At 38.2% G+C, this 18,766-nt stretch overlaps 1 protein-coding gene across 1 annotated transcript; it reads right to left on the reverse strand.

Annotated features, from left to right (window-relative positions):
* Positions 1–403: 403 nt before the first annotated feature.
* LOC110892561 lies at positions 404–12,169 on the reverse strand. Its single transcript, XM_022139718.1, has 3 exons — positions 11,170–12,169; positions 1,803–2,066; positions 404–1,758 (listed from the first exon to the last, which is right to left on the reverse strand). The coding sequence occupies exons 1-3, from the start codon at positions 12,167–12,169 to the stop codon at positions 404–406; spliced, it is 2,619 nt and encodes an 872-aa protein (XP_021995410.1).
* Between the last annotated feature and the right edge of the window lie 6,597 nt (positions 12,170–18,766).

Below are 18,766 nucleotides of genomic sequence, written 5' to 3' on the forward strand. Positions count from 1 at the left end.
AGCCAACAGAGAGAAGAAGATTGATGGGTAATGATGTTCTGTGTGATATGATGGTTTTATTTTCGGTTCAATCAAATTCAACGAAATATTAAACATTTACACATTGACCCCTTAATAAAATCTAATTGTTACACATACAGAGTAACTAAAAGTGGAATATAATACGTAAAATAATAAGATACTTTAAAGTTAGAATTGAACGAAAGGTATATCAATTGTATGATTAGTATTTCAAAAATATTTTACAAATGGTTTAAACAAAAAATATGGTACATAAACTAAAATATGTTGATTTAAAATTACAACATTATAAAAAGGAATAAATATCTATAATAATATAAAGTATTTACGTTATAAATAAAAGATAAAATTTACAACTTGAAATTAAACTTTAAAAATTCAACTACAACTTTCCAAATATTTCTTTGTAAACAACATTTGTAGTTTTATTCGTTGGTCTTCCATCTTTGTCAGATATTAAAAGCTTCACGCCATCTCTTGTCTTTACTCTCGACAACGCAACATAAAGCTGACCATGTGAGAAAACGGGGTCTCTTAGGTACAGACCAACTCTGGAAAGAGACTGCCCTTGACTTTTGCTAATAGTCATGGCAAAACAGACGGTTATGGGAAACTGCCTTCGTTGAAACTTGAAAGGTATTTTCTTGTCTGACGGTATCATGCTAATTCTGGGAATGTAAGTTCTTGAACCAACATTACCTCCCGATAGTATCTCAGCCTCAATAACACGTTTACCAAGACGCGTTATCTGAAGACGTGTACCATTGCATAACCCATTTTGCTGATCAATGTTCCTCAAAAGCATGACTGGGACACCCAACTTTAACACCAATCTATGATTAGGTAAGCCAGAAACAATCACACTATTTAACACATCAGGATTATACAAATCTTGGTGTAATGGATCATTAATTTCCTCAGTTGGGCATAGACTATCTGAGCTAAGATACTCTACTTCTTCACCGGGAAATAATGCAAGCAAACGATCATTGATACCATGTACAACTTCATTTTTAGGAGCAAGTATGGCTCTTTCAGAAAAGTAGTCACGATCTTTAAAACGGTCAAGAACTGATGGATATACAAAGTCAATCAAGCTTTGAATTGGATCAGTTGAATCGGTGATTAGAAGATCCTTTGGTATTTCTATAGTTGAATCGCCATCGTTACCATCACCAATATTGCCTTCACCAATTTCAAGAAGCCATTTCGCAAAATCGTTTATCTCATCAATGTTTGAAGTACTGCTTCCAACAGATAAACGCATGTTACGGGTCAATTTTAAAACCTTGCAAGTGGACCAAATGTAAGATGAACATAAAGAGGCGTGTACAATGTCTTGCCTTGTGCCGTTTTGTACAACCGGTAAGATTTGCCTAAAGTCACCACCGAAAACAATAGTCTTTCCACCAAAGGGAAGTTCAGAATTACGTGAATCGGAGACACTCAAAACATCTTTCAATGTACGATCAAGAGCTTCAAAAGCATGTTTGTGTACCATCGGTGCTTCGTCCCAAATAATCAACTTCGCTTCGTCTATAAGATTAGCAATTTCAGAATTAGGTTTGATATGACAAACGGAATCTTCAGTAAGATTAATCGGAATATGAAATCTTGAATGGGCGGTACGGCCTCGTGACAACAACAGTGACGCAATCCCGCTTGAAGCAACATTAACAACAATATGTCCATTGCATCTTATGGAAGCAGCTAAAGTTTTCCAAAGAAATTTCTTACCTGTACCACCATAACCGTACACAAAAAAACACCACCTTTCCCACGTCCAACAGCAGTCATAATCTCATTATACACTGCTCTTTGATCATCATTTAAAGAATTATGAAGCTTATTGAATTCAGCCCTAACTTCATCCTTATCCCAAGAAAGCTCCTCATTTATTAGACGATTAGCCTCATATAATGTAGAATCTTCATCTGGAACAGGCATCGGTGAGAATCTATGCAAGCTGGATCCATTACGGATAAGATAGTTTTCAATTTTAGACAACGTTATATTCTTTAAACGCTCGTCTGAGACAGCAAAACCTACAACAAAAACTTAAATTAATATATTTAATAACATACTTTATTAAAAAATAAGGAAAACTAAATAAAAAAAACATTATGTGTTAAAAAAAATAGTAGAAATTTAAAAAAAAAATGTCACACCCCCAAATAACCACCTAGGGCGTGTCCCTATTGGAGGTGCAACGATCCAACAAAGAGCCACTAATCATATCAAACACAAGTTATAAAGTATTGAAATACCCAATTGAAATAGATATAACGTTTGAAAAGTTTAACCAAAACCAAAGTATTGAGCGGAAGCATAAATGTGTAAATGTATCAAACCAAATCAAAGTAATTGTTTATTATGACCACAACCACTTCAGCAGCATCAGACAGCAAGCTCCCCAGTTCCTTCAGTAATTACCTACAAGCATGTAAACAAGTGTGTCAGACTACGCTGGTGAGTTCAAGGTTTGTGTTTGTTTACCAAGTTGTGTTACCGATCATGTGAGTAAAACAGTTTACAAAACGATATGTTGTATGTTGTTAGGATAGTTGATGTTTCGATGTTTTGATGTTGTTATTACTCGAGTACCGAATGGCCAGATGATATGTGATTGCCAACCCCAATGCCTCTATCAAAGCATTGGTCATGTTTTAAGGTAATTAGTTCACGCCCGTTCCCCTTGAACGTCGTGAGGGTGCCAAACCTAATAGCGCTATCAACTAATAACCCCCGTTGCCCTACAAGCAACGTGCCGGTAGATGTAGTGGTCTTACAGTGATAGAAAAACAGAGTACAATAACCAACATCCCGTTACCCATGCATTCCTCATCGAAACGTTACCCGTTAACCCTTCACTGGGATCCATGCTTGAGAAAAGAGCAATGAACTCACCTTGGTTTGCTCGGTAAGATTAAATATCTTGTTTATTAATCGAACAAAGCACACCCTAAAAAGGATTACCGATTACAGTCAGTTTTACATGCATATGCACCACACCGTTCACGTACAGCTAATTCACGTATGCGAGGTTCACATCAAGTATGATCATTGCTCATGTAACACACATATGCACTACAACTCATGACAGCCTATTCGTCCATTTAAAGTATCGAATAATGCTCAACATGTAATCACGCACACACACACACCACTTACATTCCTACCAAAATCAACTAGCAAGTGTATGACCCAAAGTTTCAACTTATGCATATCACGATATCTAACAAAGCCATCATTCAATGTCCGACCCAAATCACATCATGTGCTGCCCTATAGATGTTGGGCCTAATAACATAAGCCCAACCCAGTCGATATAACAAATAGGTGCAATTCATATACTACCTCAAACTAAGATAAACAGGCTACACACTAGTTCTCGGCCATATGTGTTTATTCAATTCGTATTACCCTACAATGCAACCATGTTTTAACTACTAACTGAATCTGATTGGACCGATCAGAAAGTGGCCGACTATAAATCTGCCACACGGCTTCCTATTTGCTTCATGTGAATTATGTGATAATAATTAACGAGCTTATGCACAAATATATCTTCAACATCGTACAATGCAAAGAAATAATAATAAGTTCCTGTGGTTCCCTAAGTTAACCCAGCCCAATCCAATGTGTGCTTACAAAATCATGTAGACCACCCCAGTGTTATATCCAATTCATTCAACCCCATTGCTACCCCCTTCTTTTTGTCCCTTTCGGCCCAACCCAATAAACATGCAAGTCAAGAAAACACAACAATCAACCTGATATGAAAACCTGCCTGGGCCCGCTACAAATTCACATATACATAGCACATAGGTTTCATGTAACTCACCTATTTGGTTTTTGGTCAAGTCTAGCACAGCCCAGTTTTTACCCGGCCCACTCGTGAATCCCCATTGGCGACTTTTTAGCACATTGATCCAAACCAACATTCATAAGTTTATTAGTTCAGTTTCTTTTTTTTTTTATAACAGCCCCAAGCAACTACAAACATGTATTATCAGCCCAACAGTGAATAATGGCCCATACGATGTACAGCTGAACTGGGCGAGCCCCACTTCATCCCCTCGGCCCAGTACAATTTTCGTGGATAATTTATTAAGTTAAGGTGATCCGATTTCATGCAAATTCCAATAATTCCTTCATATTGTTTATGGGTTCTTTGTGTTACCCATATTAACATTACCCTATATTCATATAACCTGCAATCCACTTCTCTAACTTCTGTGATCGATCATAATCTCAATAACCTATACCAGAGTCAATACTAATCATACTCCTCATGTTAACTATGATACATGACGATTCTTAATCAAGAACAATTAACAAGAAACCACAATTATATGTTCATCATATGTTACGATCAATTATAATCTAACAAGTAACAAAAATCATGTTCTCTCGTGATGCACGTATATGATATTAACACACAACATATAATTGAATGCGACTAATATAATATACTCAGCATGAGTAATAACATTACTAACCGGTAGGTATGATCACTGGATACGCAACTATAAGCTTCGAATGAGGGGGGGGGGGTCTCCTACGTCTGTCGTCGAACGATCAAGAAGGAGAAAGGCTTTTGTGATGAAATTCTAGGTGTTGGCGTGTGTAAATTTGAGAGAGATAGAGTTTGCTTTATGTTGAAACCATCCTAATGTGATACATATACGGATTGATAGAGATTTTAGGCGGTTTGTTTGTTACAACCGAACTGGGCCTAAGCCCACCTCACTATAAACATTAGTCTATTTCTAATTAAATGAACAGGATGTCCGGGTAATACTAATGGGCCGATTCCCTACTTGGCCGGCCGATAATGGACTCAAGCCCAATGTTTAATCAGCCTGATTATTAGCCTAGATGTGTACAAATCCATTTACTTGGTTGCTACTATTTAATTTAGATTGCCATAGGATGTAAGTAAACTGTTTCTATGATGGGCCGATTTCAGCCCAATATGTTCCTATTGGACCACGAGGGTTTTGGGTGCGGCCCAATTAAAATGGCTATCATAACACGAACACGAGGACATGGAAACATATAAAAGAGAAATACGAGAAACAAGATAACGTGACGAATAGATACTGACCTTGAAAGTTAGGGTTGTCACATCATCCCCAACTTGAAAGAAATTTCGTCCCGAAATTTGAAAACGGTCACTGAGGAAGCTAGTTTTGTTAAGCGTTTTCGCGGGGTGTCACATCATCCCCTACTTGAAAGAATTTTCGTCCCGAAAATTGATCTAAAACAATGGCTTGAAGTGAGTTCCGACGAACTCGATCTATAGATACTTTACCACGCCTGGGGGGGGGGGCTAATCTTGTGATCGGTGAAAATCATGGTATGGTGGTTAGCGTTTTGTTATATCAGTTGCCAATCAAAGAAACAGGGAATTAATGAGGTTCGTACAAAGAATCGAGCGAAACAGGGGTCCATTAAACATCCGAAGGATTTGGCCAACAAATTTATTGTCTAGAAGTAATTTCCAGTAGTGGTGCATGGCGGCATGGCACAACAGGGAGGTTCGTCACATTGCGGTCGCGCGAGTGTATCATTTGTCCAAAACAGAGTTTGGTGGGTAAAGGTTAGTGTTGCAAAACGACATACGCGTGTAACTGTGACTATTTCACTTCTAGCGGCGATAACAAGTGAAAGTGATAAGGTTCGTCTACAGGGATGCGTGGGTATAGTTCTCCTAATCCCGTGTTCGTTCGGAAGTGCCATCTAGCGATGCCATCACAGGGTTAGCTCTATTGAAACAAGGGTGCACTGGAGGCCCTTGTGATCGGTCTAATTGGTGCCTTCGGTACCGTCCAAGTAATGCCTCCCACTTAAATCCAATGACCACGGTTTCCACCGGAGGTTGTAGGTCGTGCAGTTCCTCTCCGTAACACCATCATGGTATATCGCTGGATCATCGTTACCCTCGGATAGAAGCGATGCTTCGCGTGTTGTAGGGTTGGGTTTCAAAAGCTGTAAGGACGTTCTCCGATTTTATTTCTCAGGAATTCACAGCTCCCCGCTATGCTAAGGGGGTTGAAGTTGCGAAACCTTCGAAAATCCTGTGATGAAGCTGTGATGGTATCTCGCAAACCTAAGGGATTTCTGTTTCCCATAAGGAATCTGAAATTGCATAAGGTCAACCTGAAATTCCGCCTAACGATGTGGAAGTAAACCAGCTCACTCCTCAGAAGGCATGTCGGAAAATTCACGGATAAGTGGAAGACACTCGATCTTCCTTTCTTAAAGTGGCGAATCAGTGACAAGAGCTAGTATGGCAGGGTAGCCCTTCCGTAGACACTTCCGAGCTTTCACGACTGTGGCAATGCCAACAATGGCACCACTACGATGATCTTAAACTGATAAGGATTCCCCACTGGGGAGAGGGAACGCACGATTTTCGGGTTGCAGAGAATTTTCCGCTTGATACCTAGATAACCAAGTCCATGTCAACGACCATGTCAAAACTTACAAGAGTATTGCATCAACCAATAGAGGCATTGCATCAACCCATAGGCATCGGATAATACAAAGGCCAGCGAGAGGTTTACCATAATTAAGGTAACTGTCGTAGAGTCAAAGATGTGACTCTTGTGGTGCAAGGGTAAAAGAGGTAAGGTGACGACTCAGTACAAGAAATACCCTTTAAACGATAAAATAAGAAACCCATTCAAATTAAACCATATAAGTCACTACATCGAATATTCGCAAAAGTTTTAATCACCATGATTGTTTATACGAAAACAACTGAAAGAAAAATAACTAGATAAACGATTGAAAGACGAGTCAGTCATCCACGTCACCATCCCCGAGGTCACTACCATCATCATCGTCTTCGTCATTATCCGAGACCTCCTCTGGCTCTTCTTCCTCCTCTTCCGGATCTTCTTCCTCCTCTTCGGGTTCTTCATCAGACCCTTCCGCCTCTGGTTCGGGAGGTGCCGGGACTGGGGCTGGCTCGGGTTCAGGTGCGAAGCGAACTTCCTCCAAGTGATGGACCCTCCAATCTATCATACCTATCTTTTCGGCATGCGAGTTAAGCCTTTCATGATCCAATCGAGCATCTCTCAGTATCAGACCTTGTACCTCACGCCCTTTTAGGGCTTCTGCCTTCAAGTCAGTAGTCCTCCTAATAAGTTCCTGTATCTGCTTCTCTTGAGCTTCCAACCGCCCTCCTTGGGTATCAACCCTTCTTAGTAATTTCTGATTTTGCTCCATTAAGACTTGGTTTTGTTCTATTAGAATCTGGTTATAATCTCGGAGGGCCTTACTCACAGCCGACTCGGCCTGAGCGCTGAGGGAGTTAACTGGTAGTGCATGCGTAGGTCGGGAGGACGACTCCCCGCCCTGTGCGAGTCTCCTCCTATAAGCAGCACGCGTCTCCATCTGACGCGGGGGTGAGTGAGTATCAGCGGGTGCCTTCCCTGGCGCCCGGGATTGGTCGGAAGATGCGGACGGTGTAGACATGCCTGTCGAGTTGATGACGTAACGCAAGTTAAACGAAAGAATGCACACTCACAACGTTTCAAAAGAGGGTATTAACGCAGAAAGGAAAAAAAATGACAGAAAGAGTAAGCACACAAGGTTTCAATCAATGATTGCTACGCCCGTTTCCTCGTCCACTCATGTTTCTATAATAGGAGAATGAAACGAATTTAGGCGTCGAGAACGAGAAAAGTATTCAGGTTTATCATGTTAGGGGCGATTAACTACTATGTTCATACACAAACAGGGAAGAACCCCTCTTACACTCGTTAAGCCTCATTGGGATTTGCATGCACCACGCGTTGTTATTATGTGTGCACCCATGATAATAAGGCGGTTTGCATGCTCCTCTCAATGCTTCTTAACTTATGTTTGAAGTTTCTCCCACTCCAATCAACACAAAACAAGCAATACCAACAAGTTTAGAATTTACTAAATGCAAGTGTTATGTTGCACTATCAATGTGTCATGATGCCTATCATGTCGTATCGTGCATGCTATAGTTACGTTTACTAGGCATATAAAGCATAAGCTAACGAGGAACGAACCTTGCAGTCTGAAGCTGAGTGTCATGGTCATCGTTTGGATCAATTCGGTTATAGTCTGGTTTTATGAAAACATTTTTAAAACCGAGTTCTCTATAACCAGTGGCTCTGATACCAAACTGTCACACCCCCAAATAACCACCTAGGGCGTGTCCCTATTGGAGGTGCAACGATCCAACAAAGAGCCACTAATCATATCAAACACAAGTTATAAAGTATTGAAATACCCAATTGAAATAGATATAACGTTTGAAAAGTTTAACCAAAACCAAAGTATTGAGCGGAAGCATAAATGTGTAAATGTATCAAACCAAATCAAAGTAATTGTTTATTATGACCACAACCACTTCAGCAGCATCAGACAGCAAGCTCCCCAGTTCCTTCAGTAATTACCTACAAGCATGTAAACAAGTGTGTCAGACTACGCTGGTGAGTTCAAGGTTTGTGTTTGTTTACCAAGTTGTGTTACCGATCATGTGAGTAAAACAGTTTACAAAACGATATGTTGTATGTTGTTAGGATAGTTGATGTTTCGATGTTTTGATGTTGTTACTACTCGAGTAACGAATGGCCAGATGATATGTGATTGCCAACCCCAATGCCTCTATCAAAGCATTGGTCATGTTTTAAGGTAATTAGTTCACGCCCGTTCCCCTTGAACGTCGTGAGGGTGCCAAACCTAATAGCGCTATCAACTAATAACCCCCGTTGCCCTACAAGCAACGTGCCGGTAGATGTAGTGGTCTTACAGTGATAGAAAAACAGAGTACAATAACCAACATCCCGTTACCCATGCATTCCTCATCGGAACGTTACCCGTTAACCCTTCACTGGGATCCATGCTTGAGAAAAGAGCAATGAACTCACCTTGGTTTGCTCGGTAAGATTAAATATCTTGTTTATTAATCGAACAAAGCACACCCTAAAAAGGATTACCGATTACAGTCAGTTTTACATGCATATGCACCACACCGTTCACGTACAGCTAATTCACGTATGCGAGGTTCACATCAAGTATGATCATTGCTCATGTAACACACATATGCACTACAACTCATGACAGCCTATTCGTCCATTTAAAGTATCGAATAATGCTCAACATGTAATCACGCACACACACACACCACTTACATTCCTACCAAAATCAACTAGCAAGTGTATGACCCAAAGTTTCAACTTATGCATATCACGATATCTAACAAAGCCATCATTCAATGTCCGACCCAAATCACATCATGTGCTGCCCTATAGATGTTGGGCCTAATAACATAAGCCCAACCCAGTCGATATAACAAATAGGTGCAATTCATATACTACCTCAAACTAAGATAAACAGGCTACACACTAGTTCTCGGCCATATGTGTTTATTCAATTCGTATTACCCTACAATGCAACCATGTTTTAACTACTAACTGAATCTGATTGGACCGATCAGAAAGTGGCCGACTATAAATCTGCCACACGGCTTCCTATTTGCTTCATGTGAATTATGTGATAATAATTAACGAGCTTATGCACAAATATATCTTCAACATCGTACAATGCAAAGAAATAATAATAAGTTCCTGTGGTTCCCTAAGTTAACCCAGCCCAATCCAATGTGTGCTTACAAAATCATGTAGACCACCCCAGTGTTATATCCAATTCATTCAACCCCATTGCTACCCCCTTCTTTTTGTCCCTTTCGGCCCAACCCAATAAACATGCAAGTCAAGAAAACACAACAATCAACCTGATATGAAAACCTGCCTGGGCCCGCTACAAATTCACATATACACAGCACATAGGTTTCATGTAACTCACCTATTTGGTTTTTGGTCAAGTCTAGCACAGCCCAGTTTTTACCCGGCCCACTCGTGAATCCCCATTGGCGACTTTTTAGCACATTGATCCAAACCAACATTCATAAGTTTATTAGTTCAGTTTCTTTTTTTTTATAACAGCCCCAAGCAACTACAAACATGTATTATCAGCCCAACAGTGAATAATGGCCCATACGATGTACAGCTGAACTGGGCGAGCCCCACTTCATCCCCTCGGCCCAGTACAATTTTCGTGGATAATTTATTAAGTTAAGGTGATCCGATTTCATGCAAATTCCAATAATTCCTTCATATTGTTTATGGGTTCTTTGTGTTACCCATATTAACATTACCCTATATTCATATAACCTGCAATCCACTTCTCTAACTTCTGTGATCGATCATAATCTCAATAACCTATACCAGAGTCAATACTAATCATACTCCTCATGTTAACTATGATACATGACGATTCTTAATCAAGAACAATTAACAAGAAACCACAATTATATGTTCATCATATGTTACGATCAATTATAATCTAACAAGTAACAAAAATCATGTTCTCTCGTGATGCACGTATATGATATTAACACACAACATATAATTGAATGCGACTAATATAATATACTCAGCATGAGTAATAACATTACTAACCGGTAGGTATGATCACTGGATACGCAACTATAAGCTTCGAATGAGGGGGGGGTCTCCTACGTCTGCCGTCGAACGATCAAGAAGGAGAAAGGCTTTTGTGATGAAATTCTAGGTGTTGGCGTGTGTAAATTTGAGAGAGATAGAGTTTGCTTTATGTTGAAACCATCCTAATGTGATACATATACGGATTGATAGAGATTTTAGGCGGTTTGTTTGTTACAACCGAACTGGGCCTAAGCCCACCTCACTATAAACATTAGTCTATTTCTAATTAAATGAACAGGATGTCCGGGTAATACTAATGGGCCGATTCCCTACTTGGCCGGCTGATAATGGACTCAAGCCCAATGTTTAATCAGCCTGATTATTAGCCTAGATGTGTACAAATCCATTTACTTGGTTGCTACTATTTAATTTAGATTGCCATAGGATGTAAGTAAACTGTTTCTATGATGGGCCGATTTCAGCCCAATATGTTCCTATTGGACCACGAGGGTTTTGGGTGCGGCCCAATTAAAATGGCTATCATAACACGAACACGAGGACATGGAAACATATAAAAGAGAAATACGAGAAACAAGATAACGTGACGAATAGATACTGACCTTGAAAGTTAGGGTTGTCACAAAAAATGTACCACTTAACCCAGAATCCTTCCGCATATTGTATAAAATGTCCTCCGACAAAAACTCCCACGTCTTCTCCCAAACAATTTCTGGTCTTGATAGAGTATTAGACAAAGGAAGTGTACCGAACAATGAACGAAGATAATGACCATTTCCTGTAAAACTGGCCTCTTTAATACACTCAATGTATTCGTTGTCATCGTCTAATAGGCCACGCGCATAACATGCATCCCTAAAAGTAGGATAAACAACACCATAATAGGTTCTAATTTCTTCAAAAGATCGTGAACCCTTGACCTTGGTTAGAAGAATTCTAAGGTAATAAGCTTCACCAAGGGAAGGAGAAACTGAATAAAGTCTTCCAACAACAACATAATTTTTTCGCGGCTGCCAGCAACGATCCTTTAACTTCCAAACATACTTTGATGGAAACTCAACATACGTAACTTTCGTTGTTTCTGGTTTTTTGTTCATGTTCATCCACTCCAAAAAAATAGAAGAATTAACCTGAGGTTTGTTTAGCACATCTTCAATATCATCTTCACCACTGAAAACTACATTTTGCTGGCCTGGAAGATGAAATGGTAACCTCATAACAGACGGATACCGATAGTGAACTTCACATGCAAATATTCTCCAACTCGCTTCACATGCAGAAACATATCTTGCCTCGTAATATTCGTTTATTTCATCTTTCGGTATCTCCTCATCAATCCCTCTGTCTGAATCTATAACAGCAACAGTGGCTCTATCTGGTCCTTTATTAATGTATTTAAATAAATACTTAATTGAACATGCCTGATTGCACCACTCCACATTGATGTGCGCCTGATATCTTCTAAGAAGCCTTTTGTTGCATGGAACGACGCTCCTGTTGTCCAATGTGACACCCTTCTTAATAACTGTGTGACCATCGTCTCTTCGCCTATAAAGCGGAAATCCATCTGAATCAACAGAAGTAGCCTCCAAAAACTTATTTGGAAAATTCTTAGAACAACGGTTGCCTACCATGCATGGACATTTCAAGTTAGCCTGTCCACATGGACCATGAATCATGAACTCACAGACCAGAGAATATAATTCAGGATCTTCATTTTTATCAGGAATCTCGCTGAGATAAAAGGGTCAATATGTTCAACAGTAGGAACCTTATGATCAGCTTTCATAAAAACACATAAATGAGCATGTGGCAGACCACGCTTTTGAAATTCAACGGTGTAAACAACTGTCAAAAATAAAAAAAAATGTTAGCAAATACAAATAACATAGATGAAAAAAAATTTAAATTCCACGTACCAGCATTAATATCGCCAAGAATTTTTTTTCCTTAAGGTCTTTTATCAATGCATCAAGCTTCATCTTAAACAATCTACAAAGAATGTCGGGTCTGTCTTCAGGCTTAACTGATGTGTCACCAATAAACCTTACCATCTCGGGCCATTTCGGATTACAGGTAATAGTTATGAAAAAATCATGATACCCATAATTCCTACATAAAGCCATAGCATCCAGGTAATTTTGCATCATATATCGAGCTCCACCAGTAAACGAAGACGGTAATATCACAGGTTTTCCAGTATGAGATAAATCAGTCTGGCCACCTTGCTGAACACTTCTTAGGCTGTTAAAGGATTCGCATCGTAATTTGGTTTGCTGAAATCTTATGTAGTTTAGCCACTCTCTTTCGATCATTGTGTATGCGTCGACTATAAACTGCTGATACAACCTCCTCGCATTAAGGATTAGAGAGAATTTGTTGTCCCTATCCTGCATCCTATAAGCAAAGAACTCTCTCATTGTGCAATTTGGACGTGTCTTCTTTGTGTTTGGACCAAAATCCCTATGAGGAATGTTAATCCTATAGCCATCATCTCCATAAGGAAAAATAATTGGATATTGTAAAGCAAGGTATGAAGGATGTAACTCGCTAATACGTTTAAGAACTCCTGACTGCTCTTCGACAATAATATCACGTTGTTCCACACTTTGATTTTCATCGCCAACAATTAAAGCAGCAATTTCGGATGATGTAGGTAAATTGTAAGTCCTGCCATCTTTATCTCTCTGATAAATCAACCGAAGCCTAAGAGAAACATTGGGTTTCTCATGAAGATGGTTTCTAACCATCCGATATGTTTTTACCAACATATTTTTTGAATCTAACATGTCAGTTAGATACTTTATGAATTTATCGTCAAGCTCTTTTGATCTGGAAGATGACTGAGTTGTTGAGTCCCTGGTATAAAAATTAAAGATAATTAACAATAGGTATAAAATACAATAAAAATAATTAATTATAAAAAAACATTGGATTAAGAATATAAGTGCTGATAAAAATAACATACCCAAATAAGGTCTTCCTATTGGACAGTTCATTCTCAGTATCGTAAATATAAAGTTGAGAAAACTTTGGTTGGTCCCCGGGTTTAGGAAGAAGGCTACCCATACTATGCGCATTTTGACCGCTGATTCTATAAACAAAAGGAGCATTACCTTTGTTTATCTTAGTATCCACTTTTCCTCCCATAGAAGTAAAGGAAAACATTGAATTGTAACATCGAATATTCTTTAAGAAAAACTTGCTATCTGAATCTAAAGATCGAAAAAGCATCTGGTAAGATAGGTCAGATTCTTTATAATCAGGTAAGTCAACTTTACCATAACCACAACATAAGGCATATGTTCGCTTTTGAAGTGTCATACGACCCTTTCCAGCTTCAGTTTGCCACAACTTTGCAAAGCATAACCCACAACAAACAGATTGGTCGCCATGGTCAAGGTAAGCTGCACAGTTAAACGAAAATTTAAGACTTAAGAATGTACAAATATAATGAATAACAATTAATTTTGGTTACCTGTAGATGTGCCTTTCCTGAGGTCTTTAATCACTTGTTGAACAACATTTTCATCATCAGAATCAAGATCAGCCATTCGTATGGGTTCTATTTCGATTGGTGTATGCGTCAACTTACGCCTTCCAGAAGACATCCTTTTAACAGAAGACAAATCCGTCATCATAGATGTAGCATTTCGTTTACTAACAATCCGCGGAGTAATAGAATAACAATCGGTCAGTGGTAAAGTAGATGACGTTGCAACATTGTCTGTTGTAACAAATAAAACATTATTAAAGAAAAGGTATATTTTTTGTAGAAAATAAAAAGTTTTCTGAAAAATGTAAAACTTATAAATATACCGGGAGAAATACGGTTCAAAGAAGACATAGCATTAGTAAACTGTGAGGGATTACGATTTTCTGAAGGTATATTTGTCATACACGAAGAAGGTGTTACGTTTTCTTTGTTTGCAGTATTCGAACTTCGAATAAATTTAGAAGAATCTTGCAAAACTACATTGATCTTTTCATTCAAAGTTAAAACCGACCCAGATGTAGAAGTAACCGTTCTTGAAGAAATGCAATGATTTCCTAAAAAAAAAATTAACAAATATCATATTACATGTCACACCCCCAAAATACCACATGCGGAAACCCCCGCGAGGCGTGTGACGTACCAGGATTCAAGCCACCAATCACATTGAACTCATAAATGTATTTAAATAAACTTTCATTCATTAACTTAAAGTGTTACAAATGTTACATGTCATTCATTGTATACAGCGGAAGCATAATTCATTTGTTAAGTATTTCATAAACCATGTGTACATAAACCATTAAGCTTGTATGGAGATTCTTTGTTTCTCGACCCATGACCACTCCAGCCTTCCAGACAGCAAGTTCCACAAGATATAACCCTATAAACCTGCAAGCATGCAGACAAGTGTGTCAGACGACGCTGGTGAGTTCAAAGTTTTGTTAACGCGTTTAGTTACCAGTTGTGTGTTTAAAACAGTTCAATGTTTTGTTTTGATGTTGTTATTACTCGATTACCCTATGTGGCGACTAGATGTGAATGCCCAACCCCAATGCCTCCATTTAGGCATTGGTCATGAGGTCAAGGTATCAAACAACCTTGAATAGATGTAAGGGGTCTTATATGTACACGATGTGAATGCCCAACCCCAATGCCTCTAACTAGGCATTGGTCATGAAGTCCAGGTAATTAGTTCACGCCCGTCCTTTCGGCCCGGTGTGAGGGTGCCAAACCTAATAGCGCTATCAACTAAATACCTCGTTGCTTCTTCAGCAACACGGTAGATGTATGGGGTCTTACATGATTTATACTGTGTTCAATAACCAACATCCCAAATAAACAGTTTACCCAGTATTCCCTTTAGAAACGTTTACCAGATGTCCCAAACCACCGGGACGCATGCTTAGAAAAGTGCAGTGAACTCACCTTGATTTGCTCGGTAAGATTAATTATCCATTTAACACAATGATCAAACACGTCCTATCACTGTTTACCAGAACACTCAGTTTAGTATCCAAATTCACTTATGTCATGCATTCTTTTCGCATGCTACACAAATAGTGCACTAGCATTAAACAAGTTGTGCAAGTTGTGTCAGTCAATCAACAGTGTCCATGTGTCACGAAAGCATTTATCAATTTATGTCATTTAAACTGTTTCATGCATTAAATCACGAGCATCACTCAAGATATTGCAATTACTCGCATCCTGCTCACATACAATTTTCATATCATACATGATCTAGTTCACCATACACACTATAACCATCTATTAACTAATTGTGGGCTTACATGACAATTTGGCCCAACCATTGCTGGCCTAGTCCGTAAACAAATTCCAGCTAGTAATTCCTAAATGGCGTATGTGGACTAATGAGTATGGCCCGATCATGTGGTTCAGTTGGCTCCGGGTCCATTTAAATGTGGATTTCAAATTATATTTGTTTGGGACTATTTCATTAGTCCCCCTACCTAGCCCAGTCGCACGTTTCCAGGTGAGGCCCAAAGTCCCTTGTGTGGCCCAAGTGTCTTTTGTTTTATAATCAGTTTTGAAACCTACTCCCGACTCCAAATAGTTTTTCCATTAACCCTCAAAACAATTATTCATTCCAATATTATTATCAAACCCTAAATTCCCTATGAAAATATCAACAGTGTCATGCATCCTTAACCAAAAATCACGTTGATTCAACTAACATGGCATCGCTAATTCACATAATCATAAAAGTCTATACACTTGATCAAACATAACTAACAAGATCCTATAGTTACATGTTCATCACGGTATCAGTAGCATATATCACAATTTTATCATAAACTATGCTCAAGACTATCATCTACACGGTTAAAAAAAATAAACATTACAACACATAATATCATCGCATCATCATCATCAATATTGAACCAATCTAACATATTTCTCTATCATACAAACAAGTTATCATACTATCATGAACAATATCGTTTAACACTCAATTCATCAATCAAGCAAATACCTTTATAATGTATATTCATCAACTAATAGTGGTATACTAACCAAAGGACTGTGGTGTCGGCTTGTCGCTGTTCTGACCCGAACCTTGAACCGACTACGAACAACATAAGAACCGAGCAGAAAATCCCAACCTGACATTGAACCACTCGTGCTACAGGCAATGGCGTCGGCGTCGGCGTCGGTCGACCTTCATCGTTATAGGTGTAATAATCACCGCCGTCTTCGCGTAACATCATCAACAGAAACCTTACAACCGTTGGCCAATCCGACCAGAACACCGAGAGAGAGGGAGGAGCGAGAGTAATGCGTATGTGTGGTTAGCGGGTTAACCGGCGCCGGCAGCCGTTGGTTTTGTTTGCAGAGTGGATCGAGATGTATCGCAACCTGAAGCGTATCTCCGGTTATCGACTATTCGAGAGGAGAAGGAGAGTTTTCGATCCAACAGAAGCTGCCGTCGGGTATGCGGTATAAGAACTAAGGTTCCTAACAACTTGGGGTACGATAGCAACTTTCTGAAACAAGACCCCTTTTATTGATATGAATCGCCAAAGGAAACTGTTGCCGACCACCGAGTTGCAAGGGTTGCACTAGGGTTTTGTTAATTACTTCCGTCATACGTGACCCTATTTCATATTTTATAAACAAGCATAACATGGTCTAACTCATGTATTGCGGGCCAGATATGAGGGTGCACCGAACCCAATACAAGTCTGACACAAGATGAGTGCATACAAATCTCAAACTAACCGGATATAAAATTGATTGGGCTTGCAATTCAGTGGGGCTTCAAGGGTTTGGGCTACTCTAAATGAGAATTAGGAAGGTTATAATGGTACGACCCAATTACTCAAACCCAATAATATTTTGCGATTACCTAGTAAGTATGTGACTCGGGCACCATGTAATACTACAACTAACGCGTACAAGCTCATGACATTCACAAAATAAACTCGTAATCATTCATTTAATTAAACATTCAACTTTAATAGAAAACATACACGCAATTAACGAAGAATCAGTACAAGGGAAAAGCCCTTCAAATTAAGGGTTGTCACATTACAAATAACTATTAAAAAATAGTATTTACATATATCAGAATTATAAATATAATAAAAAAACATTTAGAATTAAAACCCTTCTGTTTACAAACCTGGTAGTATGTTTGATAAATTTGACAACAGTGTACGGTTGGGTGTTGTATAAGGGTGTTGCACATCTTTTCCGTTCTTCTTAATAGTAGTAGGTGTTATAATGGAAGTTTGTCCGTTTAAGGAAGTATTTAAACAATTTCCTAAAAAAAAATAAAGACATTATTGTAAGTAAACTAATAATAAAAAGACTTTCGTAAGATGTAAAACAATATTGTTGTACTAATAAGATGGTCTTAAGTAAAAGAATAGTTACTTAAAGGAATAACTGGTGAACAATTTGTAGGCAAGCTTCTGTTTGAAAGATTAGGTGTTATGTTTTCTTTGTTGTTTAAAACGACCCGTGTTGCTGATGAAGACGTTGAATCCACTTTTGATGGAATACAACTTCGATTAAACTTTGATCTCTTACTATCAATATATAGTTTTCTTAACCTACGCCTTCTTTTTGCCTCGGCAACTGCAGTGAGCAAAATGGTTAAAGCAATAAAATATGAAATAACAAAAACTAAATAGTATTAATGATAATAATACTTATAAAAAAATTAAGAAATTTTGAAAAATTAACTGTATTAATAAAAAAGAAGTAACCTTTGAGAAAATAAGGATGAACTTGTGTAGTATATATTGATCTCTTATTATCAAGATATTGTTTTCTTAACTTTCTTCTATGCCTGGCCTCGTGAGCTACAATTACAAAATAATTAAAGAGGACAAGAAAGGAATAATAAAAAATATAAATAAATAGAGATTAAGTTTAAAAATGTAATAATAAATTTCAAATTAATTACAATACTAAGTTACCTTTCATAACGTAAGATAACCAACGTGTATAATCTGAAAGAAATTGGGAACAAAATAAATTAATTACTATATTGAATTATTTTTAAATATAATATGTTTCAGTACAAAAATAAAAATAACAACACTTACAATCATTAATAACGGCATTCATGGAAGGTTCGGAAGAAGATGAATATTGATGTTTAAACCTATTATCCATTTTCTAAACAGCAATAGAAAGGTAAAATGAAACATTAGAACTTACTGTCAGAATTTAAGATATAAAAGTTTTATATTTAAAAATATTTACT

This window comes from Helianthus annuus, chromosome 2 (assembly GCF_002127325.2).
Source record: "Helianthus annuus cultivar XRQ/B chromosome 2, HanXRQr2.0-SUNRISE, whole genome shotgun sequence".
NCBI lineage: Eukaryota > Viridiplantae > Streptophyta > Magnoliopsida > Asterales > Asteraceae > Helianthus > Helianthus annuus.